This window comes from Schistocerca americana, chromosome 5, assembly GCF_021461395.2.
Source record: "Schistocerca americana isolate TAMUIC-IGC-003095 chromosome 5, iqSchAmer2.1, whole genome shotgun sequence".
In the NCBI taxonomy this organism is placed as follows: Eukaryota; Metazoa; Arthropoda; class Insecta; order Orthoptera; family Acrididae; genus Schistocerca; species Schistocerca americana.
The window spans coordinates 339652730-339680441 of NC_060123.1; the positions used below are offsets into that span (position 1 = coordinate 339652730).

General features: G+C 44.9%; 1 protein-coding gene across 1 annotated transcript in view; it reads right to left on the reverse strand.

Annotated features, from left to right (window-relative positions):
* The window catches only part of LOC124616363 (adenylate kinase isoenzyme 5), a 459756-nt gene that overhangs the window by 203579 nt on the left and 228465 nt on the right, over positions 1 to 27712 (reverse strand). The window contains exon 4 of the mRNA XM_047144672.1: positions 3764 to 3906. Coding sequence (XP_047000628.1) covers positions 3764 to 3906 — 143 coding nt within the window. The remainder of the gene's footprint in view (positions 1 to 3763; positions 3907 to 27712) is intronic.

A 27712-nucleotide genomic window follows, 5' to 3' on the forward strand; every position in this document is an offset into this window, starting at 1 on the left:
TTCTTGCTATACACCATAAATGTTTCAGTTCTCAAAAAGGAATTCTCGTCACGGCACGTGGACTCTGAGAAAGATTTACAGTTTCAGTTCATGCCATTTATTTCTTGATTACCTTCTTTATTGCTGTAAACGTCAGAAAATTATTAATCACCCTTTGTCGGGACACAACCTTTACGTTTAAATTTAACTAAACCATTGAAGCTCGCCGACGAAGGATCTTTGGATGAGCTGAGAGTGGAGAAGGGGGGCCCCTTTATAATTAAAAAGAAAAAAAAACAGTTACACGCTGCAATCTCAGCTTACAGAAGAAATCAATGTGCTGCGAAGTCAATACACAAAATTGCGACAAAGGATTTTATCTTTAGTGTAATATAAATGACAAACAAGCACATAGTGCTATATTTAATTATTACTGTGAAATACAGGCGCACGGGCACGTGAAAACAACTATTTGAGTACAGAAGATGATAAAAGGAGGAAAATGCACTAAAGATGGCTTTAGGAAACAAGAGAGAAAGGTAATACTTGCACTATAAATGAATTCATTGATACCTTCTCATGAATTCGAAATTTGTATGTGATATTATGTACTGCCTATCACCCAAGAGCTTAAAATGTTTGACCGACATGATCTAACATAGTTCTAACGAAAACCAAGTGGCGTTGAGGAGACCTAAGGTTCTGGAGTCGCTGTCTAGTTGATTGGAGCTCCCGTCCGACCGTTTTAATTTAAGCCTTCCCGTGGTTTGACAAAATAACGAGGACAAGAGAGATTTCTTCCAAGCACCCATCGCCAACTGAGAAATTTTTCTATTCTAATGGCGTCGTTACCTTTCTGATAAGGACGGCTTGCTTTTTCGAAAAGCATCAATTTTAACGCATATGCATTGTGAAAGGTGGTTGAGCCTACATTTTAACGCTGCGTTTAACAACTACGACCTCATAACCATCACTAATAAAATCAAGCTTCCTGACTTTGACATGGTCTGGTTGAATTGTGTGACCCGCTAATGTTAATAGGCCCCTTATGACTGTCATGGTGTCAACTAGTTATCCTTCAAAAGGTTTGGTAATGCAACAACATTCACTTGAGCAGAAAGCGCCCTAGCGAAGGCCATTGTCTAGGAATATTGTGATGCTGACAGTTGTCTAGCATCATAGGAAGCATTGTGCTGAGGCATTCCTCTACCATCAATTCACGAAAAAAAATTTTCCACAACACTGCCCACTTTTCTTCTTTTGTGGTAACTCTTCACAGTTACTTATGAACTGCTATAGATAAAAATTAATTATAGGAGCTCGAGCTACTGACCGCAGTCCACACATATAATATGGAGAAACATGCGGAACTTTCCACGTACGCTTTACAATGCCCAGAACGAATATCGATGCAGTCAGGTGTTCATAGATTCCCTGGCTGGGTTGATGCATGGTCCTGTGGAGGATGCAACCATCATGTGAGGTGCTCATGTCTTCTGATGTGACACCGCTGGTAAATACCACGGCCGGTCGCTTCTGTCTCTCTCGTTCAATCCAGAACGTTGTCTAAGTGCCACACGATTATACTCATCTCAGCCTGATCTGTTTACATTTCCCCGATTCGGACCACTCTTTGGGCAGACTCCTCACACTTTACGAGTACCTTCGCTGTTCCTGGACTTTGGTACTGGCCAACACTTGAATAAAGTGAACTCTGTTGTGACCGGCCACGCAGAACTGTCTATTTGCTCCACTGATTTCCGCATCAGCAATGTCTGTGCGAGTGATCACGAACTTTGTTTCCACCTATTTCCGACTAGGATACGAAAGTGTTGATTTATTTAGTGAACATCAGTAAAATTACAAGCAAAAAGCAATGCATTTGATTCCGGAAGCACCCACTGTCTGTACTCTTTCCCTGCTACACAGGGCGAAGAAAAAATCGCTTACTTGGACTTCGCAGCGCGCTTCCTCTTTAAGATTGGCAATCTGGCAACATTTTAATCATGTATGCAGTAACTACCCCTGTCAGCACATAGCAGTAGTGCTGTGCAGTTGGTGCAGTGGATAGCATTTTGGGTTAGCATGCAAGAAGTCAGGGTTCGATTCTGGGTCTAGGCTTATTTGTTTTTATTTGCTAACAGTAGTTTCCGTGGTACGCTTCCTGGCGTCTCAATCGACATACAGTGATTGCAGTGGGTGTTCCACAAAACATTTGCAGTTACGTGCTACGAACACAGAAATGGAAATGAAATCTTTTTCGTTTGATCAACTTTTAAAGAAACCTTTAGCACCTCGCGGACGCGAATTGTTTCACGCCACTGTATCTACTAAATTCCAAACCTGTTTTGAGTGTACACTCCACCGATGGTCCCATCGAAATTATTTGCAAAGCAGGCTGCTAGCCCTGCTGGTGACGTAAGGCGCTTACGAAATGTAATGGACCTGTGAACGTAGCATAGTTGGTATTAATCGATCGGACCATTGGGTGAGGGTAACACAAAACAGGTTTGGAATCTAGTAGATGCAGTGGTGTGGAACAATTCACATCTACGACGTGCGAAAGTTTTTTTTTTAAAAAAAGCTAACCAATGAAGACGACTGTATTTCCGTTTCTGTGTTCGTAGTATGTAACTCCAAACGTTCTGAAATCGCTTTATGACGATTAAGCTACCAGATACTGTACTACGCAGACTACTTTTAGCAAATGAAAACAAATAAGCTTCGACCGAGACTCGAACCCTAGACTTTCTGCATGCTAACCCAAAACACTCTACATTGCACCAACTACACAGCAATATTGCCATATACTGACAGAAGTAGTTACTGTACACGTGATTACAGTGTTGCCAGATTGCCAATCTTTTAAGTCCATTTGCAGCCTAAAATATGCGCAGCATGTGAGGAATCGCGCTACGAAGTCCGAGTGCGCTAATTTTTCCTCACCCTGTATACCTGTTAGCTTAAACTTTGTGTACTGCTAGCTAGGGCATAACCACCTATGGTAAACTAACATACGCAAACAGCGACAAACGCCGGTAAGCCCCTGCATATCAGCAACACTGACTGGCAACTACCAGCTGCTATTAGAGCCAACCAACAGGCCACAGCAGGGACACCGACGAGCTCGCACACAGACGCACAAACAACACGCCAGCATTCCCTCACACTGTGCCTCCGGCATATGACCTATCGGACACAAGACCGATAACAAACCTAACTGTTGCAGGTTGCAGGACGCTGAACGAGGACTCTGTACCAGCACCCAGCGCCAGCCGCCGAGCAGCTCAAACGCACAACGTCAAGGTATCGACATGCATGATACCCACTACTAACAAAGCCTATCCTTACACAACCTATCGCAGGCAGCAAGACAACCGCTACTGCTCTTGCCGCCCGACCTAACTTTCGCAGAGGTTTTTTTCCCTTGGCTCTTGCTTTGGCACTTTTTTTCCTCTGCCCTTCAAACCGCTACCCTTCGTCAGATTTCGACCAATCTATCTCCAGATGAGCGCGTATTAATGGTTAATCCTAACCAGACGTACGCAGACATCGCAGTACCCACATCCTGCGACACCTCACTTTAGTGAATACTAACCCTTATGCAGAGATGGCAGTAGACCTTTTGTGTTGGCCATCATGCCGGTGTGGACGTGGAGGGGTTCCACCTCTTATAAACTTTGTGCAGACGTTTCTACAGTAATATCCACAGAGAAGTACACAGCCCTCGAGCATCCAGGGCTGGTAGAAACATGGCCGGTAAAGGCACGAGCTGCGATCTTACCTTCTCGGTGTACTCGACGACGTCGCGCATGCTCCTGGGGTATCCGGACACCAGGTAAGTCTTGGCGGCGGGCGCCATCTTCATCTCCAGCATCAGCACCTCCGTCACCGTCTTGCTCGACAGGTGGCCGAAGTCCTTCATGTCTGCGCAGTCAACGGAGAACAGCAGTGTAAATCAGAATTCAAATGACTGGGCAAAATCATCGTTATTATTGTCCTTTACAGTTGACATGAGAATAGTAGAAAGCTAACTTTTTAAACTAAAAAACTACAAATGGCTGTACGAGTAAACAGAGGTCAAATTCAAACATCCACCTAAGGTTAAGTACCATTGAAGCAGTATGAATCTTTCACTCTGAAATGGAGTGTGCACACATATTGTTGTAGATTGAAAATTTCATTCTACAAACAATCCCCAAACCTGTGGCTAAGCCATTTATGCACGACATCGTTTGTTTCGCGGATTATAGCCTAAGATGCCACCGCTTTAGTAAATCTCCTGAAATGTCACAGTTTACTTAATGAGTCCGTATAGGATGACATAATAGGCGTACAGCATGAATGGGAGTGCTTTTCCATCCGAAATTTACAGGGATTAAGACAACGTGTCGTTAGATATCTTAGTGAGTCGTCGCGTAGGAATTCCTCCTGCCTATTTTGCTGCAAAGCTCTCGTAGTTGATGTTCCTCGCAGAAGCAGTATTAGGGCCATCGAATTCTCTGCAAAGCGCAGCTCTATAATACGCTGTAATTTCTAAGTGATGATGCGATAAGCCATATCACTTCAAAAATGTTTGTGGCTGCCTTTATGATGTGTTTATTTACGAAAAGACAGTAACAGACAGAACAGAACTAGTTCGGAAAGTACCTTATCGGTGACTGGCGACTATGGCGCGCAGTCTGAATCTCGTATTTATAATCGTGAAATATCGTAGCTGTTCTTACAACTTCATTATCTTAAACATTGTTCACTTGTTTATTGAAACGACTGCTTTCTTGCATCACAATGTTGTTGTAAGAAAGTGCTTATGACCAGTAGGCTTCTCCCAGTATATGTAGCAGAAAAAGTGGCATTTATTAGTAAATATCTATCAAAAAAACCATTTGCTTTGCGTCAGAATGTCTGTGGCTTCCCTATGTATCTTTGGTCGATGTAACTATCTTTCTCAAGGCTAGCCACAGCACCTCATCCCACCTTCTACTGGCAATGTCAGATGGTCCAGCGGTTACTTCAGGTAGCGTGGGAACTGAAATCTTACTCTCTGCTATGCTTTCGGTAGTACTGCCGGAGATTATTGAATGCTATTAACATCTGCACATGCAATATAAAATGTAAATCTGGAAAAACACAAGAGAACTTCTGTGACGCTTGAAAACTGTGAGACAGGTTTAATGGGACCAGCCTAGGCGAGAAGGCTCGATGCCATAGAAATGACACTAGTCGCAATATACTGGCGCAGCATTACACTACAGCACCCACTGCGCATCGTCGGCCGTCTCCCAGTGTCCAGAGGCTTACTGGAACCAGGGACTCTTTAGCACACGTCGTACATAACATTTGCGGCAGCATCACAACAACAAACCCGCTTTGGCGTGTATAAATATTGGCCGTCGAACTAGGCTGGTCATGGGATCGAATCGGCAGATCATTGTGTTCGTGTCCGTCACAGTATCGGCTTCCATCGTGAGGTCGCTACCGCTCCAGCTTCTTCCTGACAGGACCACCTACCGGGCCACAACATTGTTTGGTGGTATGTTGAAGATAGGCCCTCCTAGCCACCGAGCCACTGGCCGTCCGCCAGTGGCAGGTGCTGCCAACCAGACCCAGTTTGCTGCTGGATATCTGTACTCCTGTCACCAATCGCCACTGGGGCAGGCTTTCACAGCCCATCCAGCACTTGGCATGGTCATATCTGGATCAGCTTCTAACGCAGCTCAGCTACTAACCAGGAACTTTTGCCAAGCAATTTCACTCCGCCACCCGTCTGCACTGGCCTTAGCAGCTGAGATCCGTGGGCCGATGCCCACCTTCCAACGCCCAACAGCTGTTTGTCTGAGCTACTACACTTCGCAATAAGATTATAGGATCCCTTTCTCGAAACCCCATATTGTCTCCCAGTGCGACGTGTAAGTTTGAAATTATCCTTAGAGGTGCCTACAACCTTCGCCTGTAATGGTGTAAAAGCATGACGCCCTGCGACGTCATCCTCGGTCTCGAACAAGCTTCAAAAGCCAAGATGTCGACTCATGAGAAGGAAAGGTTACAGTGCGAAAGTTCATGTGAGGTTAAGATGGGTTAATTATATCAGATTGGCATCAGATTCCACCAAAATTCTGCTCAGCGCTACCGTGGACGTGTCACACGATGGGAAGGTCGTCACAGCCCCTCTTACCAATTTTTCACCCCTGTTTCGAAGTCTCTGCGATGGAAGCTAGAACAGCGACACCCAGCATTGAAATAACACGGTTTCCTTGCAGGTGGCCGAGTAAAACATTTCAGACATTCCACCGCTCAGAATCGACACGAAAAGGCCTCAGGGAGTGGCATAAAGGGCGACAATGAAACCACCCCTTTCCCTGGGGCATTGATACCCACGCGGAGGTGAAACATAAGTATGAGCATGACTAAAAGCGAAAAATGCCCCCTATGCCCCCCACCCCCACCCCCACCCCTCACCCTCGCCACGGTTCGGCAACACTTTCGGTGCCGCCCACCCAACTTAGTTGCGCACGTTACAAATGTAACTGTCGGGAACTTTGACACTAATTTACCCTGGAGGCTGCTACAGCGCCTGAAGGCAGGAAAACTGCACCAAAGGGGTGTCGAAGGATTTGCTTACCATCAGCCGTTATAGCGACCGCTAAGCTGAACTGGTGTCGAAATTTCTGACAGGTGCGTTTGTAACGTGCTCAATAAAGTTGCATGGGTGGCACAGGAGGAGTTGCCGAACTAAGGGGTCTTAAAGAGATGCCTTGTCGTTTTCTTCAGGACACAGGAGAGTGCAAAAGAGGAGGGCTGAAAAAGCATAAGTATCCTTTGCTGCTTCAGATCACATTCAAATTTCGTTGAATGGTTTTGAATAGTCCCTAGTGTTCCAACCTATAAACGAGAGTAAAAATTCCGGTCGTGCTGCACTCTAAATGGGTGCGATCGCATTGAGTGGGGATGCAACCTAACAACGTCCTTAGGGAAGGGTTGAAACGCCCGAGGGTGTCAGCAGTGTCGATGGCTGTCAATAACATCTTCCTGTTGCTCATCGCACTACGAATTGTTATTTTCGACCGCGATATGTGTGGGAATCAACACTCAAGGGACTTTCATTGACGCACTGCTGAGAGTCGCGGTTCAGACTTCCATCGCAGAGATGCCAAAAAAAAGGGGTGAAATGTTCGTAAGAGGGGCTGTGACGACCTTACCATCATGTAACATGTCCACGGTAGCGTAGGGCAGAATTTTGTTGAAATATGACGCCAGTTTGACATAATTAACCCCCCTTAACCTCACATGAACTTCCGCACTGTGGCCTTTTCTTCTCCTGTGTCGACACCTTGGTGTTTGGAGTGTGGTCGAGAACGAGCATGACGTCACAGGGTGTCACGCTTTTACAGAATTACAGAAAAGGGCTTTAGGCACCTCTGAGCCAAACTTAAAACTCATCCGTCGCAATGTGAGTCAATTACGACGTTTCGAAAAAGTACTCCCTTAACTCCGTCATGCAGTGTACTAAGATATACTGATAAGTATTACAGGGATTCTGCTGACATCGAGTGGCTTTTGACTCACCCCGACCCACCATCCTCCACCAGAGCATACTCACTCCTTGCATGGAGGTACAGTCAGAAGTGAGGCTCTGAGGGTGGGTCTTTAGTCGTGTATGGATAGCTCAATCGGTAAGAACACTGCCACCAAAGAAAAGGTTTTCGGTTCGAGTTACAGTACAGCACGCAGCTTTAATGTATCAGACAACTAGTCTCAAATTTTAAACATTGTATTGTATTGCATGTTAACCAGGGACCTGGAAACGACGGAGATGCTCCGTCCCCGCCGCAGTCGCAGTGGTCCACAACCCCACAACGACTACCGCAGTCCACTTCACCCCTCCGCCGCCCCACACCGCACCCAGGGTTATTGTGCGGATCAGCCCCCGGTGGAACCCCCAGGGAACGTCTCACACCAGACGAGTGTAACCCCTATGTTTGAGTGGTAGAGTAATGGTGGCGTACGCGTACGTGGAGAACTTGTTTGCGCAGCAATCGCCGACATAGTGTAACTGGGGTGGAATAAGGGGAACCAGCCCGCATTCGCCGAGGCAGATGGAAAACCGCCTAAAAACCATCCTCAGACTGGCCGGTTCACCGGACCTCGACACAAATCCGCCTGGCGGATTCGTGCCGGGGATCAGGCGCTCCTTTCCGCTCGGAAAGCCGTGCGTTAGAACGCATGGCCAACCGGGCGGGCCAGTTCTAACTATGTTGACAGTTTCACATCAAATCACGAAATACTCGACACAACCGATAAATCACAACGCTTTCTTAGACACATATAAACGAGATGAGAAACTCGCTAAGAATGTACTATTCGCATTTAAAACAAATAATAGGAGTAATTCTGGAAGCATTTCCTTTGCTAGAAAAAACCAAAATCAAAATGCAAACAGAATTGTAAGTCATAGCCTAGCAAACGAGGAAACATGAAATTATACGTGATACCATTCGGGAAAAAGGCGGACGTTTTCCAAGTAGTTAGTGGTGTAGTGATCGGAATGTTACGAGGCCAAAGACAACTGAACAGGAGGTGGAAGAGACAGCATTTACAGAAAGGTCAAAGGAAAGATAGTTTAAATATTTTTAATAAAATTTGGAGAAATATTTCGATAAGGGAAAGAAGAAAGAAAGCTAAGGTATAATGTCCCATTGGCGACAAAGTCAGATTGAGGAATGATGATGTAGAAAGTCAGTCGTTTCTTGCTATAGGAACTATCACAGCATTTCCCATAAGCGAGATGAGGAACCTAATTGATAACCTCCCGAATGCGAATCTAGTTGAAAAGTAGTTAGTTACTCTGGCTAGCCATATCTCATTCACGAATGAGATGACGGGATGAAGTAACATGTTAATGACAATTAGGCTTGATATTCCCACTTGGAATTCAAACTGCGTATTGAGACAAACAAGTGGTCTTTCGGGGCGAGCGGACACTCGAATGAGGATGCCGACCACACCACGTGGTGATGCGGGAAGCAGCCTCCTTTCAGACTGGACAGTGAACTTATCGCTATGTAGGGACCACGAGGATGGGGGAGCCAGGCCACAGGACCAGGGGACAATATAGTGAGACTCTGTCGCTGCGTTAAAACACAGCTCCTCCCCCTCCCCCTCCCGACTGCTCCCCCATTTTAAGCTGATGGCCATAGTAAGCACCCCTAAGATGACGTGAAAAACGTTCCTGATGGAGTGAGAGATTTCGTACAAATGCTGTAGGCGTCTCGCTTAGGTTGCGAAAGCAGAGGCTCCGGCCACAGATAATATCTTTAGAAAGCGTACCAAAACTGGTTGGAACTGTTATTGCATGGTTGGTGGCCCGCCACTTTGATGCCAAGATAAGTTTGATAATTTTTTTGCTTTTAGTTTTGCCACGGAGGTGAAAAGGCGCCAGCGGCAAAACCGCTAGCATTCATCGGTGGATGTCCTGTACTGAGACTGAGGTGGGCGGCAAGTCAATGGTTTGGGTGCATATTTTTATGGAATCTCTGGAATGCAATCATTACAAAAATGTACCATTCGCCAGTATTGGCGGTAAATTTAGCGACTGGACGAAAAACTTTAGATGCACAGGAAACAGCCACCAGAACGAGAAAAATGGTGTTTTCGAGGACTCTAACTTGGTACACGGAAGAGAAGGAGACTTCGACAGCGGCTTCTGGAAGGGGAGGGAGAGAGGGAGAGAAAGAAAGAGAGAGAGAGAGAGAGAGAGAGAGAGAGAGAGAGGGAGGGAGAGAGAGAGAGAGAGAGAGAGAGAGAAACACTTGGGCTTTGGGCAGAAGATCTTGGCTACATACTTTGGAGAGGCCACCACAACCAGGCTCCAGACTCTGAGGAGAGCCGTAGGGCGCCTTCTGACTACGGTAAGAACTCGTCGCAGCAGCAGCATTTTTGGGCAGGATAGGCGCGTTAACTCCATGAATTTGTGGAATTGAGGAACCTCAACCGGTCGCTTTGCCCTAGTATTACGTCTGATTTCACTGGTTGCCATCCTTTCGCCTTTGAGTCACTGCATACTCATTGTTCAACTCCGTGACAGGACAATGATGATTAAAAAACAGGCGTCATCATTTCATTACTCCCATCCCCCTCAGAAACTTCCCAAAAATTAGTAATCATAACCAGTTCTGATCAGCTATGCACTACTTGTTCTCAATGAGTTGTTTTTAATTAACGCTAGATTTCTTTAATTTTTGCTACGTCATCTACAAAATGAAACATTAATGTACAGTAATGCCCTGATTTCACCTTTCATAGTTAATGAACCCCTCCGCATCTCTATGCAGAATTAATAGAAAATTAAATGAGACACTCTCAGCATACATTGCTTACAGGCCCCCGTCCTATAACTTATCGTGTTCTTCAAACTCTGTTCTGCCACTTTATTTCTCATGATACGCCCCTGAGGAGCGATCTGTTATTGCAGCTGCAGTGGACAGATCATTTATAAAAGACAGGCTCGTGGGTTCCCATACAGTGCCTTACCAGTCCGCCACCTGGCTCGGTGATACTCCACACAAAGATTTATTGCAGGCGGGAATCTAAGGAAATCGAGGATGTCCTCAGAATCAAGGAGGCATGGGTCATTCGCGCCGCCAAAAGATTTACCGCTGTTGGAAGGGCTTTTTCTACATCTCCATCTACATCTACATCTACATTTATACTCCGCAAGCCACCCAACGGTGTGTGGCGGAGGGCACTTTACGTGCCACTGTCATTACCTCCCTTTCCTGTTCCAGTCGCGTATGGTTCGCGGGAAGAACGACCGTCTGAAAGCCTCCGTGCGCGCTCTAATCTCTCTAATTTTACATTCGTGATCTCCTCGGGAGGTATAAGTAGGGGGAAGCAATATATTCGATACCTCATCCAGAAACGCACCCTCTCGAAACCTGGCGAGCAAGCTACACCGCGATGCAGAGCGCCTCTCTTGCAGAGTCTGCCACTTGAGTTTATTAAACATCTCCGTAACGCTATCACGGTTACCAAATAACCCTGTGACGAAACGCGCCGCTCTTCTTTGGATCTTCTCTATCTCCTCCGTCAAACCGATCTGGTACGGATCCCACACTGATGAGCAATACTCAAGTATAGGTCGAACGAGTGTTTTGTAAGCCACCTCCTTTGTTGATGGACTACATTTTCTAAGCACTCCCCCAATGAATCTCAACCTGGTACCCGCCTTCTCGGAAAGGACCTCACAGCAAGCTTCACAAGAGTACATCTTCTCTCCCGACCTGCCTGCTGTTTCCCTGACGGTCTCCATTACCTGCCCATAGTCGGAGCTTCCAACGAGAAGCATGTAATCCTCGCGTGATTGCCCGGTCTTGGCAGGGAACACCATCACTAGGTCAACAGATTACTGCTGTATGTGATGTGCTATTAGGTACTGTCTCATACCAATTGCGAAGACGTAAAGGGATAGCCCTGTGGCCGGTACCAATTCTGAAATATGCGAACCCATCACTTTCCGCCGGCCACGGTGGCCTAGCGGTTCAGGCGCTCAGTCCGGAACCGCGCGACTGCTACGGTCGCAGGTTCGAATCCTGCCTCGGGCATGGATGTGTGTGATGTCCTTAGGTTAGTTAGGTTTAAGTAGTTCTCAGTTCTAGGGGACTGATGACCAGAGATGTTAAGTCCCATAGTGCTCAGAGCCATTTGAACCAACCATCACTTTCAGCCACTCACCTATGGCCGAGGACAAATCGATCAGATGTTGTTTATCAGAAGACGCGGTGACTGCGGGGTTTCCATGAGAGTTCTATGGCACTGAAGGTACGGCAGCCTTAGCTAAGTTACCCACTGTCGCCGTAGCTCAGCCCAGCAGCCTGAAGCTTGGCCAGCGCAACCTCTAGCTGTTACCCGACAGCGGCCAATTCATATTGAGTCCTCGCCCAGCAACCACAGTCCCTATACACTAACTGCTTTGCAAAACTACTTACCACGAAAATCTGTACCAACCAAAGCTGTGATAGACTAAAAACTAAGTACTGGTTCTGTTCACTGGTCAGCGGCTAAGATCTGCAACATTCGCAAATTCAAATTGAATCGGACGATATTGGCGCATATGACCTGAAAGTTGACTACAAAGTCAGCTTACGAGATGATAACGCTTGTAAAATACGTAAGCATCTCTGAAAATAAATTAGCACTCCTGTAGGCTTAGGTGAGAAAATTCATTGGGTACCTCCTAATATTGTGTCAGACCTCCTTTTGCCCGGTGTAGTGCGGCAACTCGACGTGGTATGGACTCAACAAGTCGTTGAATGTCCCTTACAGAAACATTGAGCCAATGTGCCTCTATACCGTCCATAATGCCGAAAGTGTTGCCACTGCAGGATTTTGTGCACGAACTGACCTCTCGATTATATTCCACAAATGTTGGATGGGTTTCATGTCGGACAATCTGGGTGGCTAAATCATTCGCTCGAATTGTCCAGAATGTTCTTCAAACCAATTGCTAACAGTTGAGGGCCGGTGACATGGCACAATGTCATCCATAAAAATTCGATCATTGTTTGGCAACAGGTAGCTCATGAAAGGCTGAAAATGGTCGTCAAGTAGCCGAACATAACCAATTCCAGTCAGTGATCTGCTCAATTAGACCAGAGGACACAGTCCACACCATGTAAACACAGCCCACAATATTATTGAGCCAGCACCAACTCGCTCAGTGCATTGTTGACAAATGGTTCAAATGGCTCTGAGCACTATGGGACTTACCATCTGAGGTCATAAGTCCCCCAAGAACTTAGAAGTACTTCAACCTAACTAACCTAAGGACATCACACACATCCATGCCCGAGGCAGGATTCGAACCTGCGACCGTAGCGCTCGCGGTTCCAGACTCAAGCGCCTAGAACCGCTCGGCCACACCGGCCGGCCCTTGTTGACAAACTGTGTCCATAGCTTCGTACAGTCTGCGCCACACTCGAACTCTATCATCAGCTCTTACCAACTAAAATCGAGACTCATCTGACCAAGCCACAGTTTTCTAGACGCCGTGTTGCTAGTCTGTTAAAAATGACAACTCTACGTAAACGCTGCTGCTCTCTTTCGTTAACAGGACGGCGTCGGTTGCTTTGTCCGTGGAGAGAGGTAATGCTTGAAATTTGGTATTCTCGGCAAGCTCTTGACATTTAGGATCTCGGAATATTGAATTCCGGGCAAATTACGGAAATGGAAATGCATCTACCTCCAGCTACCATCTATCTGTTAATACCCGTCGTGCAGACACAATGGCTTCGGAAACCATTTCACATGAGTCACCTGAGTACATTTGACAGCTCCCCCAACGCACTGCCCTTTTATACTTTGTGTACACGACGCTACCGCAATCTATAGATGTGTATATCGCTATCCCATGACTTTTGTCACCTCAGTGTGCACCGACGAATAAACAGTTATAGTTCACTTTTAGAAGGATGCAGATCAAGAAATGACTAAACTAATGCTGTTTATAAGTTAGATACTGCTCCTGCTGCTGGTTATTGGCCACTGGTCAACAACTAAAGCACTACATCCTGTCACTTTCCGATACTAAATGACTGTGACTGAATAATCAAAAGCCCTTCAACAGGTAGCATAAACGATATACACTATGTGATCAAAAGTATCCAGACACCCCCAAAAACATACGTTTTTTGTATTAGGTGCATTGTGCTGCCACTTACTGCCAAGTACTCCATATCAGCGACCTCAGTAGACATTAGTCATCGTGAAAGGGCAGAATGAGACGCTCTGTGGAACTCACGGACTTAGAACGTGGTTAGGTGCTTGGGTGTCACTTGTGTCATACGTCTGTATGCGAGATTTCCACACTCCTAAACATCCCTAGGTCTATTGTTTCCGATGTGATAGTGAACTGTAAATGTGAAGGGACAAGTACAGCACAAAAGCGTACAGGTCGACCTCGTCTGTTGACTGATAGAGACCGGCGACAGTTGAATAGGACCGTAATGAGTAATAGGCAGAAATCTATCCAGACCATCACACAGGAATTCCAAACTGCATCATGGTCCACTGCGAGGCCTATGACAGTTAGGCGGGAGGTGAGAAAACTTGGATTTCATGGTCGAGAGGCTGCTCATGAGCCACACATCACGCCGGTAAATGCCAAACGACATCTCTCTTTGTGTAAGGAGCGTAAACAATGGACGATTGAACAGTGTAAAAGCGTTGTGTGGAGTGACAATCACGGTACACAACGTGGCGATCCGACGGCAGGGTGTGGGTATGGCGAATGCCCGGTGAACGTCATCTGCCAGCGTGTGTAGTGGCAACAGTAAAATTCGGAGGCGGTGGTGTTATGGTGTGGTCGTGTTTTCATGGAGGGGCCTTACACACCTTGTTGTTTTACGTAGCACTATCACAACACAGGCCAACATTGATGTTTTAAGCACCTTCTTGATTCCCACTGTCGAACAGTTATTATTGTAATTGTTATTATTTTGTGCGGCTCAATGGGCGAGCGCAAGGTTTTCAATTGGACGCCATTTGGTCTACTTGCGTGTCGCTAGTCTACCGCAGTTATTCAGAGGGAGAAAGGGGACTAACATTTTAACGTGGAATCCAAACAAAGAGTTGTTTGTAGCGACTCCTCACATCGTTGAGAGGTTCAAATGGTTCAAATGGCTCTGAGCACTATGTGACTTAACTTCTGAGGTCATCAGTCACGTAGAACTTAGAACTAATTAAACCTAACTAACCTAAGGACATCAGACACATCCATGCCCGAGGCAGGATTCGAACCTGCGACCGTAGCGGTCGCTCGGTTTCAGACTGTAGCGCCTAGAACCGCACGGCCACTCCGGCCGGCCGTTGAGAGGTGAAGGCCCGTCCCCGTGCAGACTGAAAATTTTTACGGTGTTGCCGATATTCGACTCCGCGGCCTCGAGGTTTCCAAGCTAGCGTTTTGCCACTGCAACACATGGCCCGACATTTGTCTAATGTCATCTGGCTAAATTATTTGACTTGATCTGCAAGAAATACAAAACCTAAATTTTTGTTAGCGGTGTGCTGAATACATGTATGTGTTTATTATTTTAGCATTTCAAGTATTGTATACATTGACGCGGTATTAACACAGAATAATTTTAATTAATCTTTTGCTGGGCTCTAATTACTGGAGCATGCAGGTCTCTGTGAGTGGTTTACGATACGCGCAAAGGACACACAACAATAAGGAAATCGGAAAATCTATTAAGGCAAGTACTCATTTAGCAAATGAAGGCGTAGGCTTGAAGTCGACTTTCAGACTCTAGTAAATGAAAGGAAGAGTTGCGTCGTTATCCTTTATGAAGAGCTCAGTTTCGGAGGGATGAACACTTTCAGTGAGACTATATGCTTGGGAAGCTGTTGAACTACCTTCGCCTTAAGCACTGTGTTCGGAAAGTTTCAATAAAATACCTTTGAAGTTACGGGTAGCTCTTAAAACCATTGTCATTTTTTTCAGCTTATGCTAATAGCCGCGGCAAAATCTGTCGTGTAGTTTTAAATGATATCGCCCAGGCTTTTGCCTTAAGTAATTTAAGGAAAGCGCAGGGAATATAGCAACCATTCTGACTACTGAATAATAGATGGAAGGAGCTTGAAATGCTATTGTTTGTGTTGTAAAACTAGATACGACGGTCGAAGCGAAGACTAAATTAAAAGAGAGACATGATTCGACATAAAGCTTTCCTTATTAAAAGCAACGGTCTCACATCAATTACGAAGCTAGAACTGGCGAAAAGGCTTATAAATCTATAAATTTTGAGCATGTACTGTAAAAAAGTAAATTAATAACGATCTGAAGAAAATCAAAGATGCGAAGTCTGGTGGCTCTTAAACTGACACAGACCAGATGTGCAAACCAAATGAAGTGCTTGAGTACTACATAATTTTATGGCACGACATGTGGTTCAATAATTAAACTGATAAAACAGTAGAGAAGATCGGGTCAGTGTATCTTGTACCAGTTGTCAAATACCTCATTGTTAATACAAGTCTTTTGTAAACACTTAACGATGTGCTCATTACAGTGTTATTTCTCTTTACAGCAGGCGTGTCGAACCTTTTAGCTTCCCTGGACCACACTGGAGGAAGACTAGTATTTTTGGACCATACATAATATACTTAACACTAAAACACTAAGAAAACAGAGCCACACACCAAGAGAGAGAGAGAGAAGGAGAGAAAGGGCCTGTCGCAGTTGTGGTGGAGATGTGGCAAGAGCTCCAATTAAAAAATTCATTTTATCACAACTTTATATCAAATGGTTCAAATGGCTCTGAGCACTATGGGACTTAACTTCTGAGGTCGTCCCCTAGAACTTAGAACTACTTAAACCTAACTAACCTACGGACATCATACACATCCATGCCCGAGGCTGGATTCGAATCTGCGACCGTAGCGGTCCCGCGGTTCCAGACTGAAGCGCCTAGAACCGCTCGGCCACCCCGGCCGCCTAACTTCATATCAACGTTTTTTTTTACAGTTTCTGTGACAGACTCTTACTTCTTGGGTCGCTTTGATACTTGCTTTGAAATGCTCGCAGGGTTGGACACAAAGGTTATACAGTGCAGTCAGTTGATTGGTTGGTTGGTTGATTCGGGGGATGGAACCAAACAGCGAGGTGATCAGTCCCATCGGATTAGGGAAGAATGGAGAAATCACGGAAAACCTGAATCAGGATGGCTGGACGTGGGATTGAACCGTCCTCCTCACGAATGCGAGTCCAGTGCGATCAGAAAAATGTTGAAAAGCTTGTAAGGGTGTTGGAGGATAGGTTTTGCCGAGAAATAATTGTTGGTAAAAAAATTTGATACTTTGCGCCGTTTCCGTGCTAATTAGTGCTGAAGTTTAGACAATCAGACCGCTTCGTGCGTCAAATTCAAGCGGTCCACCACAGACGGTGTCGCCAAACGTTTTGTTCGTGTGGTTTCCTAAAATCGAACAAGAGAGCGATACAAAAATTGGACGTGGGCCGGTAATAAGGATCGAGCGACAGACTGAGCACTCTGTTGCGCTATAATCAACGCCATGAGAACAACTGACGCTAATTGTATCTGGCGTGCCGCTTGAATTTGCGCGTGCAACGGCCTGATTGGATGACGTCAGTGCGAAGTAAATCGGAAACGGCGCAGCGAATCGAATTTGTTTCTTAATTATTTTTCAGCACAACTTACCCTACAAATAGTTACAAGCTCTTCGCAGCGTGCCTGACCACGATGTGATATACTGCAACAACACAAAGAATGCGTCTTCGTCCATCGCATCATTTACACTAGTTCTGATTCTCAACATATAGTTCATTCAAAAAAGTAACATGCGAAAGCGTTACACGTTTTAGAAGTAACGCTTTTGTCCATATTCTCAGTACTTATCTTTTTCTTTCCATAACTTCCGAAATAATAGCGCCAGGCATAATAATTATTTTGGAAGCAAATTTGATTAATTTGAGCATGGCTCTAAAATATTCTGCACTCTCGAACTTCTTATTCAGAACTGTGCGAAAGCTGCATTGTGGCTGTAAGGTGTAAATGTGAACTAAATACTGTAGACAGGGAGTGCAGACAAACCTGAGCGCTTGTACAAGACCCTTTTGGCTTGCCGTAGGCACTAGTCATTCCTTGGGAACATTGTTAAGGTGGCGAGAAATGGTGCCTGTATGTGAACTTAAAGCAGAGGGAAGAGTGGCTCAGCCCATCGGAAAAAGCAACACCCCGTGCAAAGGACAGTGCATGCTCTCAAAAATTTGTGTTATGCGTTTCGTGGAACCATTCATTCTTAATCATGGACTGCTGCCATGAAACTTTTAAGTGCTGCTGATATTTGACGGCTAAGACGACACGCTGTTGCTATCGAAAGCGAAACACTTGGAAAACATATGTTGTAAACCCTCGATAATGCACGCGCGCGTACGGCCAGAATCACCAAAGATGCGATTGTTGACCTTGGTTGGGAACCGCTTCTTCACCCTACATATTCACCAGATCGTTCCCCTCTAGTTAACATCTTTTCTGGTCTCTAATAACAATCAGGAGCAAGTGTTTCATGATGCTTTTCTTAGCAACTGGCTAATAGATTTCTTCGGCATAGGATTCCTGCCTGAACTCTACCATGCGGCTGTTATTGAAGATGGAGATTACTGTATCAAGCAGCGTATTCGTCTTGTTATTGTGCACTGCATTGTAATTACTAGTGAAATAAAAATGTACAAATGGCACGATTTTAAGCACTCGACAAATGCCTTGAAGCCGTGAGATGCTATTTACATAAAATGTTTTGCACTTTTCTTTGTATCCTGTTTCATCTGTCAACATGACATGATCTCTTTAACACATTTTACCTCTACCGTAATGGAATTTAATCTTGGTTCCCGTGCTAGCGGAAAATATAAGGGGCAGTCAAATGAAAACGAGACACATGGAACAAAGTAAGTAAAATTTTTATTAATCCAAATGTAATCGCTAGAACTGTTAATACTTTTTCCCCACTGTAAGACAAGACGGTCAGTCCCTTCAGGGGAACCAAGATTGTAACCAGGCAAGCACTTCTTCGTCCGAAGCTAATCTGCGGCCATGAACGTCTTTCGTAAGGTTTCCAAAAGTATGAAAATCGCATGGCCCGTACACCTGCTGGCAAAGCAGTTTCGATTACGCTGCAGAAGTTTCGCTGGGAGGTCACAACACATCCACCATTCAGTCCCGAACCCTCCCCATGAGCCGGCCGCAGTGGCCGAGCGGTTCTAGGCGCTTCAGTCTGGAACCACGCGACCGCTACGGTCGCAGGTTCGAATCCTGCCTCGGGCATGGATGTGTGTGATGTCTTTAGGTTAGTTAGGTTTAAGTAGTTCTTAGTTCTAGGGGACTGATGACCTCAGATGTTAAGTCCCATAATGTTCAGAGCCATTTGAACCTCCCCATGAGATTTACATACAGCCATGGAAATAAGTATTCATACAGTAGGTGGTGAGAAAGTACGATGGTGTGTTGCGATAGTAAATCACCCACAGCGCCAATACGAATAAGTACGATGATGTAGCGTCAGATAACCATGTTCTTGGTAATGAACCTTCCCGTATGCCATGAATCTATTCTGGGAAAATAAAATATGTTACATTCTGCACGGTCTACGACAGGGCAAAATGTATTCATACAGTCGACTACTTTCATCCAAACAAACGGCTGACGGAGCCCCGGAGTGCATGCCACACTTGTGTAGTCGTGTGGCGGCCGTGAATCAACAGCACGTCGGACATGGGTACCGTGGAACAGCAGAATGGACAGCAAGAGGAATGAAACGACCATTGAGGAACGAAACATCGTTGTCGCCCAATATCTTCAACACAAGTCGTATGCCGAAATTGCGAAAACAACATGTATCCAAGACATCAGACTTCTGGGATACAGTATTGTTTAGTGATGAAATCAAATTTAATATCGTGTACAATGATGGTAGGATCTTGGTCTGGAGAAGACCTCGACCGAAACAACATTCAACCCACGGTGAAACACGGGGGTGATGGAGTGATGGTATGGGGCTGTATGTCAGCCTCCGGTGTCGGAAAATTTGTGTTTGTGGAAGGTACCGTGGACAGATTTGTGTATACGAAAATTCTCAAACAGAACTTACAACAGAGTGTTGACGCCTTGGGTCTTCCTAGAAATTATTACTTGCAACAGGTCAGTGATCCCAAACGTATGGCGCAAATTGTCCGGCTGTGGTTGCTCTACAACACTCGACACACTCTTAAAACACCAGCTCAGAGTCCGGACCTGAATCCCATCGAACACTTGTGGAGTAAGCTGGAAACACGAGTGAGAAAACACGACAACCGTAGTAGGGCCTCTTTGAAAGAGGCTCTCCTTCGAGAATGAGAAGGTATCACGTCAGAAACTACAAGAAAGTTGGTCCATTCCATGTCACGGAGGTTGCGAGAAGTAATAGATTGGAAGGGTATGCATACGAAGTATTAAACATGTTCTGGCTTTGTTAGAAGTGTCATTTTCTGTTGGTGTATGAATACTTAATTCCCAACGCAATAGATAACTTGGCAGACGTTTTTATATTTTGTTTTGTAAAGGCTTGTTCATTCTCGTTCTATTTACCAGCATAGCTGCATTGGCGACTGGCCAATGTGTATAGTGCATATCCAATTAGTGCTTTTGGTTTCGTATTGTCAATAAAGGCAGTTTACTTTTCCAGGTTCTAGTGTATGAATACTTATTTCCATTACTGTATATTTCCGTAGTCTGCCTTATTTCCAAGACACAGTTTTGTTTCATCAGTTAAACTGGTTTCGCAACAGTTGTGACATCGTCAGGGGATTTTCCTTCTATAGCTTCTTCTGCTACAGTATATGTGCACTGTGGCTGTCAAACAAAAGAAGTCACAAGTCTGTATTAATACATGTCGTCTAAAACATAAAGATATTAAGGCAACGCCTGGATTGATACTTATTATTTATTTTTATTATTATTTCAGTTTCTAGAATATAACTTATTCTACGCAAAAAATTTACTAAAGACATTGCTTTAAGATTTCTTGTTGGAGACGACATACCGTATTAAAATAGACTTGTGACGCATTTTATTCGACACCCAAAGGGTACACATTACATAATAACAGGAGCTATGGAAGAAAAACCCACTGAAAATGCTACAACTGTGGAGAAACATGCTTGACTAATAAAACGTAATTTGTGTTCTTGCAAGGAAGTAGGAACAATTTATTTAATTAACGTCGCATGTAGTTTACTAGAAAGTTTCGAGTACTAAGGCACTAACGATAAGGAAGGCAAGCTACAGTTCAGTGTCCCTTGATGAAGCGAGTTTATTGGGAAATCGACTCTGCTCTGGCGTCCTGGCAACAGAGCGGCCTTGTTGCCGCTTACTACGCGACAGGCAGTCAGCTACTTTACGTACCCTTAGTTTCGTGTCACTCACTGATGTAAACACACAGGTCCTTACCAGATACCCACAGCGGGAATACGTTGTGTTCTGCATACGGTGAGCTGTGCAAGCATACGTCGAAAGTATGATTCGGACAGTTATGTACCGGGTGGTTATAATTAAAGTGCAGCTACTCGCGGAGTTTTAGTGTGGACTGTAAGTATCGTATGGCAGCGAAACTTACTAGATATGCTAAACGTTATTGAGGAACCGATTCATGCTGGAAAACAAATTAGTTCCCACTGTGAGCACCAGGTGCAAATCTGGCGCTGTACTCGTACAGTGTTTGTATGACGATATGACATCCACAATGCCATTTGACAAGCCATAACGTGAGTGAAAAGTGTGGCTTTCGAGAAGAGAGCGGTGCGTTGTTAGTGAAACTGTTTTATGTGAAAGGCAGCAATTACAGTGCTACATTGAGACAATATCTCCGACTGACTGGTCTGAGGAGATGTCACTGAATACGGGTGAGCTTGGTGTGGTGCCTTGAAGAGGAAGGCGTCCTATCCCGGTGGACGAAGCTGCTGTTGCTGTAAGTGACCACAGAGCAAGTCACCAGGCTAGTGTTAGTGCTCGTTTAGTGTCATGAGAATTGTCCACCCGAAGGTCAACACTAAGGGAACTTTTGCCGTCTATTTTACGCTAGTATCAGTAGAAGATCCAGACGGTGCAGCAACTGAAATCTCATGGTCCGCAGCAGCGTTCTGAATTTGCTCTTCAGTTTCTGGTAGGGCTCCAAGTTGATGGCATGTGGTCGGGCAAAATTCTGTGGACTGCGGAGACACATTTTACGCTACAAGGTGCAGCAAATATACTACTGAATTTTGGGCTATTGTCAAACCGCGTGTTTTGTACGACGAGTTGTGTGGATTCACAAGCACTTTTACTCTCGGTTAGTTCTTCTTTTTAGAGAATACACATAGAGGGCCTGTCAGGTCTACCGTTACGTCTGCACACTGCCGAACCTCCTCGTACATGTGATACCTGTTTTGGAAACTACTGTTTTCATGCAAGATGTGCCAACACCTCATATCGCTCGCTCAGTGAAAGATCTGCTTAACTCAACCTTCCAGGAACTAGTTATCCCAAAGAATTTCCAGATGCATGGCCTGCAAGATCACCCGATCTGAAGGCCCGTATAGAGGAACACGTTGCTCAGCTCCCCTGGAACTGCTGTGAGCAGCTGGTGATAGCGTCGTTTTATACATGCAGCATCTCATCGTTGTCTCCTGTACTCATATTGAACAACTTGTATAAGTGGTAATCAATAATAAAATCAACATTGTTTTACCTTTTCTACGCACAACCCGTTCCTACTCCATTACAAATGAAAATATTTCTATATGTCTTTCTAGCATTCACAGCGCCAAACTGGCACCTAGTGGTCAAAATTGAAACCAATTTTTTTTTCTAGTGTCAGTCGGTTGTGCATTACCACGTTAGAATATCTACCAAGTTTCGCTTCCATACGAGAATTTTAGCCCACACTAGACCTTTGTGAGTAGCTGCAGTTTTAATGTAATCAGCCAGTATACATCGGGAACAGTAACGATATCTCCCTAGAGTTACTTTAGACTTGATGATTTCGCCTCGTTAGAAACGCTGTGTTGAGTGCTAGTAATTCCAGAAGCAATTCATAATATCCATCCAGGGTTATATAAGACTTTTTTTTTGTTCGCTGGGTAATACTGAGGAACTGTGTCGAAGATAACATTGAGAAACTGTGTCGAACGTAACATTGAGAAACTGTGTCGAACACCATCCGGAAGGCGGAAGCGCAACTTAAAACTTTGTCTAACGTACCTCGTAACTTGGCCCTTTGGCAGAGCATGCTACGAGAGTAAGCACGCAATCTCCGCCTTGGCTGTTGCGAGGGGGTGGAGGGGAAAAAGGGGGGGGGGGGGAGAGGAGTGAAGAGAGGTGTAGTAGAGGAAGCAAGTTCCGTTTTTCTCGCAGAGTAACCGACATCGCATTCATGGTGCTTACTGCAATGTTAAGCATGTCGTATTCTTCGAGAGATAAGACTGGCAAGGGCCAAGAAACTTACATTGCAACTTTACTCTCTTAAAAGAGCCAAGTTATGTTGTGCATAAAGTACTCGTCTGGAACTCATTCCAAAAAGAGAGCGCTGAGTTCACAAGATCGCTGTTTGTGGAATCTGTATTGATTCTTACAGAAGAGATTTTCGGTCTTCAAAGACGTCATGCCACTTGAGAAGAAGACATTTTCCACAGTTCCACATCAGACTAATGTCGACGGTATACAGCATCTGTCCAAAAAGCTCCGACACTGAATGTAGTCCAGGCGTATGAGCGACGTTAGCGCAGTAACTACGGTGGCAGTTTTGAACCAACAACTCTGAACAACAGATGCGCATTCGACCAGTGACTTGTTAGCAGGCACTGTTAAAAATGCACGTCGGTTTTAGTGTGTCAACATTGTTGTGTTATAAATCACAGTCGAGCAACAAAATTAGCTTCTGTAAGTAAAGTCTTCAATATTCTCCAGAATGTTTTGAAGAAGAGAGAAGTGTGTGCGAAGTTCGTTCGGCATACCTTGATTCCTGCACAAAAAACACGATGCAGGGATGCCTTGAGCGACTTGATTGAAATGAAAAAAGGCGGACAATATTTTTCTGAAAAAGTCATAACAGGTGTCTTGGTGTTATCAATACAAAACAACCACAAGACCACAAAGTGCAGAATGGGTCACTGATGGATCGCCGAGACCGAAGAACGTGCGAATGAGACGCACGAGTTGAACATCTCAAAGAAGGATATTTGTGACAGTTTCAGTTGGTTATTTGACCGTTCTATGTGTTTCAATCCAGTAAAGGAAGACTATGTAGAACATCTAAGGCATTAAAATGACTCCTGTGGTATCGATAGCTACGATGCCACAACGTAGGTGCGCTCCCGTAGGTTGGCACTACGAGAGCGGACGAACACCGCCGACCAAGGCGCCCTCTAGCCGACGCTGTGGAGCTCGACAAGCGCCGCTCCACATTCAGCCCATTTGATCACGAGTAGACGACCAAGCAACATTGTTTCTATTTCATAGTGGGCGAGCCACTACAGATTTTGCCTTTGTAACTTCTAGTAGCTGTCATCTTTGATAACCGTACGGCTTCGCTCCTACGTGCTCATCTCAGCCAAAGTTAAGTGACCATTTATGTACTCATATTTTTTTAGTAAACTTGTAAAATCTACAGGCAGTACCGAAGTAGTTCACCTCTTCCTGCTCCAACGCGCGTCCTTCAAAAAATGGTTCAAATGGCTCTGAGCACTATCGGACTTAACTTCTGAGGTCCCCAAGAACTTGTTGTTGTTGTTGTGGTCTTCAGTCCTGAGACTGGTTTGATGCAGCTCTCCATGCTACTCTATCCTGTGCAAGCTTTTTCATCTCCCAGTACCTACTGCAACCTACATCCTTCTGAATCTGCTTAGTGTATTCATCTCTTGGTCTCCCTCTACGATTTTTACCCTCCACGCTGCCCTCCAATACTAAATTGGTGATCCCTTGATGCCTCAGAACATGTCCTACCAACCGATCCCTTCTTCTGGTCAAGTTGTGCCACAAACTTCTCTTCTCCCCAATCCTATTCAATACTTCCTCATTAGTTATGTGATCTACCCATCTAATCTTCAGCATTCTTCTGTAGCACCACATTTCGAAAGCCTCTATTCTCTTCTTATCCAAACTATTTATCGTCCATGTTTCACTTCCATACATGGCTACACTCCATACGAATACTTTCAGAAATGACTTCCTGACACTTAAATCAATACTGGATGTTAACAAATTTCTCTTCTTCAGAAACGCTTTCCTTGCCATTGCCAGCCTACCTTTTATATCCTCTCTACTTCGACCATCATCAGTTATTTTGCTCCCCAAATAGCAAAACTCCTTCACTACTTTAAGTGCCTCATTCCCTAATCTAATTCCCTCAGCATCACCCGACTTAATTAGACTACATTCCATTATCCTTGTTTTGCTTTTGTTGATGTTCATCTTATATCCTCCTTTCAAGACACTGTCCAGTCCATTCAACTGCTCTTCCAAGTCCTTTGCTGTCTCTGACAGAATTACAATGTCATCGGCGAACCTCAAAGTTTTTATTTCTTCTCCATGGATTTTAATACCTACTCCGAATTTTTCTTTTGTTTCCATTACTGCTTGCTCAATATACAGATTGAACAACATCGGGGAGAGGCTACAACCCTGTCTTACTCCCTTCCCAACCACTGCTTCCCTTTCATGTCCCTCGACTCTTATAACTGCCATCTGGTTTCTGTACAAATTGTAAATAGCCTTTCGCTCCCTGTATTTTACCCCTGCCACCTTTAGAATTTGAAAGAGAGTATTCCAGTCAACATTGTCAAAAGCTTTCTCTAAGTCTACAAATGCTAGAAACGTAGGTTTGCCTTTCCTTAATCTTTCTTCTAAGATAAGTCGTAAGGTCAGTATTGCCTCACGTGTTCCAGTGTTTCTACGGAATCCAAACTGATCTTCCCCAAGGTTGGCTTCTACTAGTTTTTCCATTCGTCTGTAAAGAATTCGTGTTAGTATTTTGCAGCTGTGACTTATTAAGCTGATAGTTCGGTAATTTTCACATCTGTCAACACCTGCTTTCTTTGGGATTGGAATTTAGAACCACTTAAACCTAACTAACCTAAGGACATCACACACATCCATTCCCGAGGCAGGATTCGAACCTGCGACCGTAGCGGCGGCGCGGCTCCAGACTGTAGCTCCTATAACCTCGGCCGGCCGCATCCTTCACTCTCGGCTTATTTTGCAGAAGCAGTTCACAGGAGCAGATCCACGCGCCGGCTATCCAGACGGGATACAGAAACCTCTTCATTTTTCTCTATTTTTTTTCTCAGTCCAGTTAGAAACTAAGTGAACTGAAGGGGAAGGACTACAACTATGCGCGTCTGTCCGTCGACCCTTTTTGAAAACTGGAATAATTTGTGACTTTACCAGTCCCTTGGGGCGCTTTATTGCTGCGGTGACCTACGACAAATTGCTGACAGAATGTGAGCAAGTTCTCCGCACAATCTATGTAGTATCATCGGATCCAGCTGCGTTTCTTACACTCAGCTACTTTAATAGTGGTAGTAGTTTTAGCTTTCAATGGATCGTTCTTACAAGGATATTGCACATGTCATGATATAGGTTGGTGAACGCACATTCGAAACGTGTATTCGTCATCGCCATACAGGCGTATCACCCAGCGTGATGGTATGGGGTGCCATTGGTTACACATCTCGGTCACCTCTTGTTCGCATTGACGGCACTTTGAACAGTGGACGTTAAATTTCAGATGTGTTACGACCCGTGGCTCTACCCTTCATTCGATCCCTGCGAAACCCTGCATTTCAATAGGATAATGCACGACCGCATGTTGCAGGTCCTGTACGGGCCTTTCTGGATACAGAAAATGTTCGACTGCTGCCCTGGCCAGCACATTCTCCAGATCTCTCACCAATCGAAAACGTCTGGTCAATGGTGGCCGAGCAGCTGGCTCGTCACGATACGCCAGTCACTACTCTTGATGAACTGTGGTATCGTGTTGAAGCTGCATGGGCAGCTGTACCTGTACACGCCACCCAAGCTCTGTTTGACTCAGTGCCCAGGCGTATCAAGACCGTTATTACGGCCAGAAGTGGTTGTTCTGGATACTGATTTCTCAGGATCTATGCACGCAAATTGTGTGAAAATGTAATCACGTGTCAGTTCTAGTATAATATACTTGTTCAATGAATGCCCGTTTATTATTTGCATTTCTTCTTGGTGTAGCAATTTTAATGGCCAGTAGTGCATTTTGAATCACAAGCCGTGAAAAACCGATCAGGATCTTCTTCCACCCACAATTCTGACGAACTGTTTCTTACCCACACGTGTTACACCACTGCTTGTATACAGTCCACCGCGAAACACCCTGCATTTCAATAGGATAATGCACGACCGCATGTCGCAGGTCCTGTACGGGCCTTTCTGGATACAGAAAATGTTCGACTGCTGCCCTGGCCAGCACATTCTCCAGATCTCTCACCAATCGAAAACGTCTGGTCAATGGTGGCCGAGCAGCTGGCTCGTCACGATACGCCAGTCACTACTCTTGATGAACCGTGGTATCGTGTTGAAGCTGCATGGGCAGCTGTACCTGTACACGCCATCCAAGCTCTGTTTGACTCAATGCCCAGGCGTATCAAGACCGTTATTACGGCCAGAAGTGGTTGTTCTGGATACTGATTTCTCAGGATCTATGCACGCAAATTGTGTGAAAATGTAATCACGTGTCAGTTCTAGTATAATATACTTGTCCAATGAATGCCCGTTTATTATTTGCATTTCTTCTTGGTGTAGCAATTTTAATGGCCAGTAGTGTATTTTGAATCACAAGCCGTGAAAAGCCGATCAGGATCTTCTTCCACCCACAATTCTGACGAACTGTTTCTTACCCACACGTGTTACACCACTGCTTGTATACAGTCCACCGCGAAACACCAGAAAATCTCTTTTTTTCTGTTTGGGTAGGGTTTCCGTCGACATCTAAGTTAACAGCAAATCCAAAAGCTTCAAACACTTCATGGCCAAGCGCACGACCAAACACGATTGTCTCTTTGACACTCTGTCAAGTCCTTAAATTAAATCATGTTTACGTACAGTGTCCGATTGAAACATAAATGTCCCACTGATCGCTGCGTAGATGAAGTGCACATGCAGTTGAGCATGTGATTGGATCT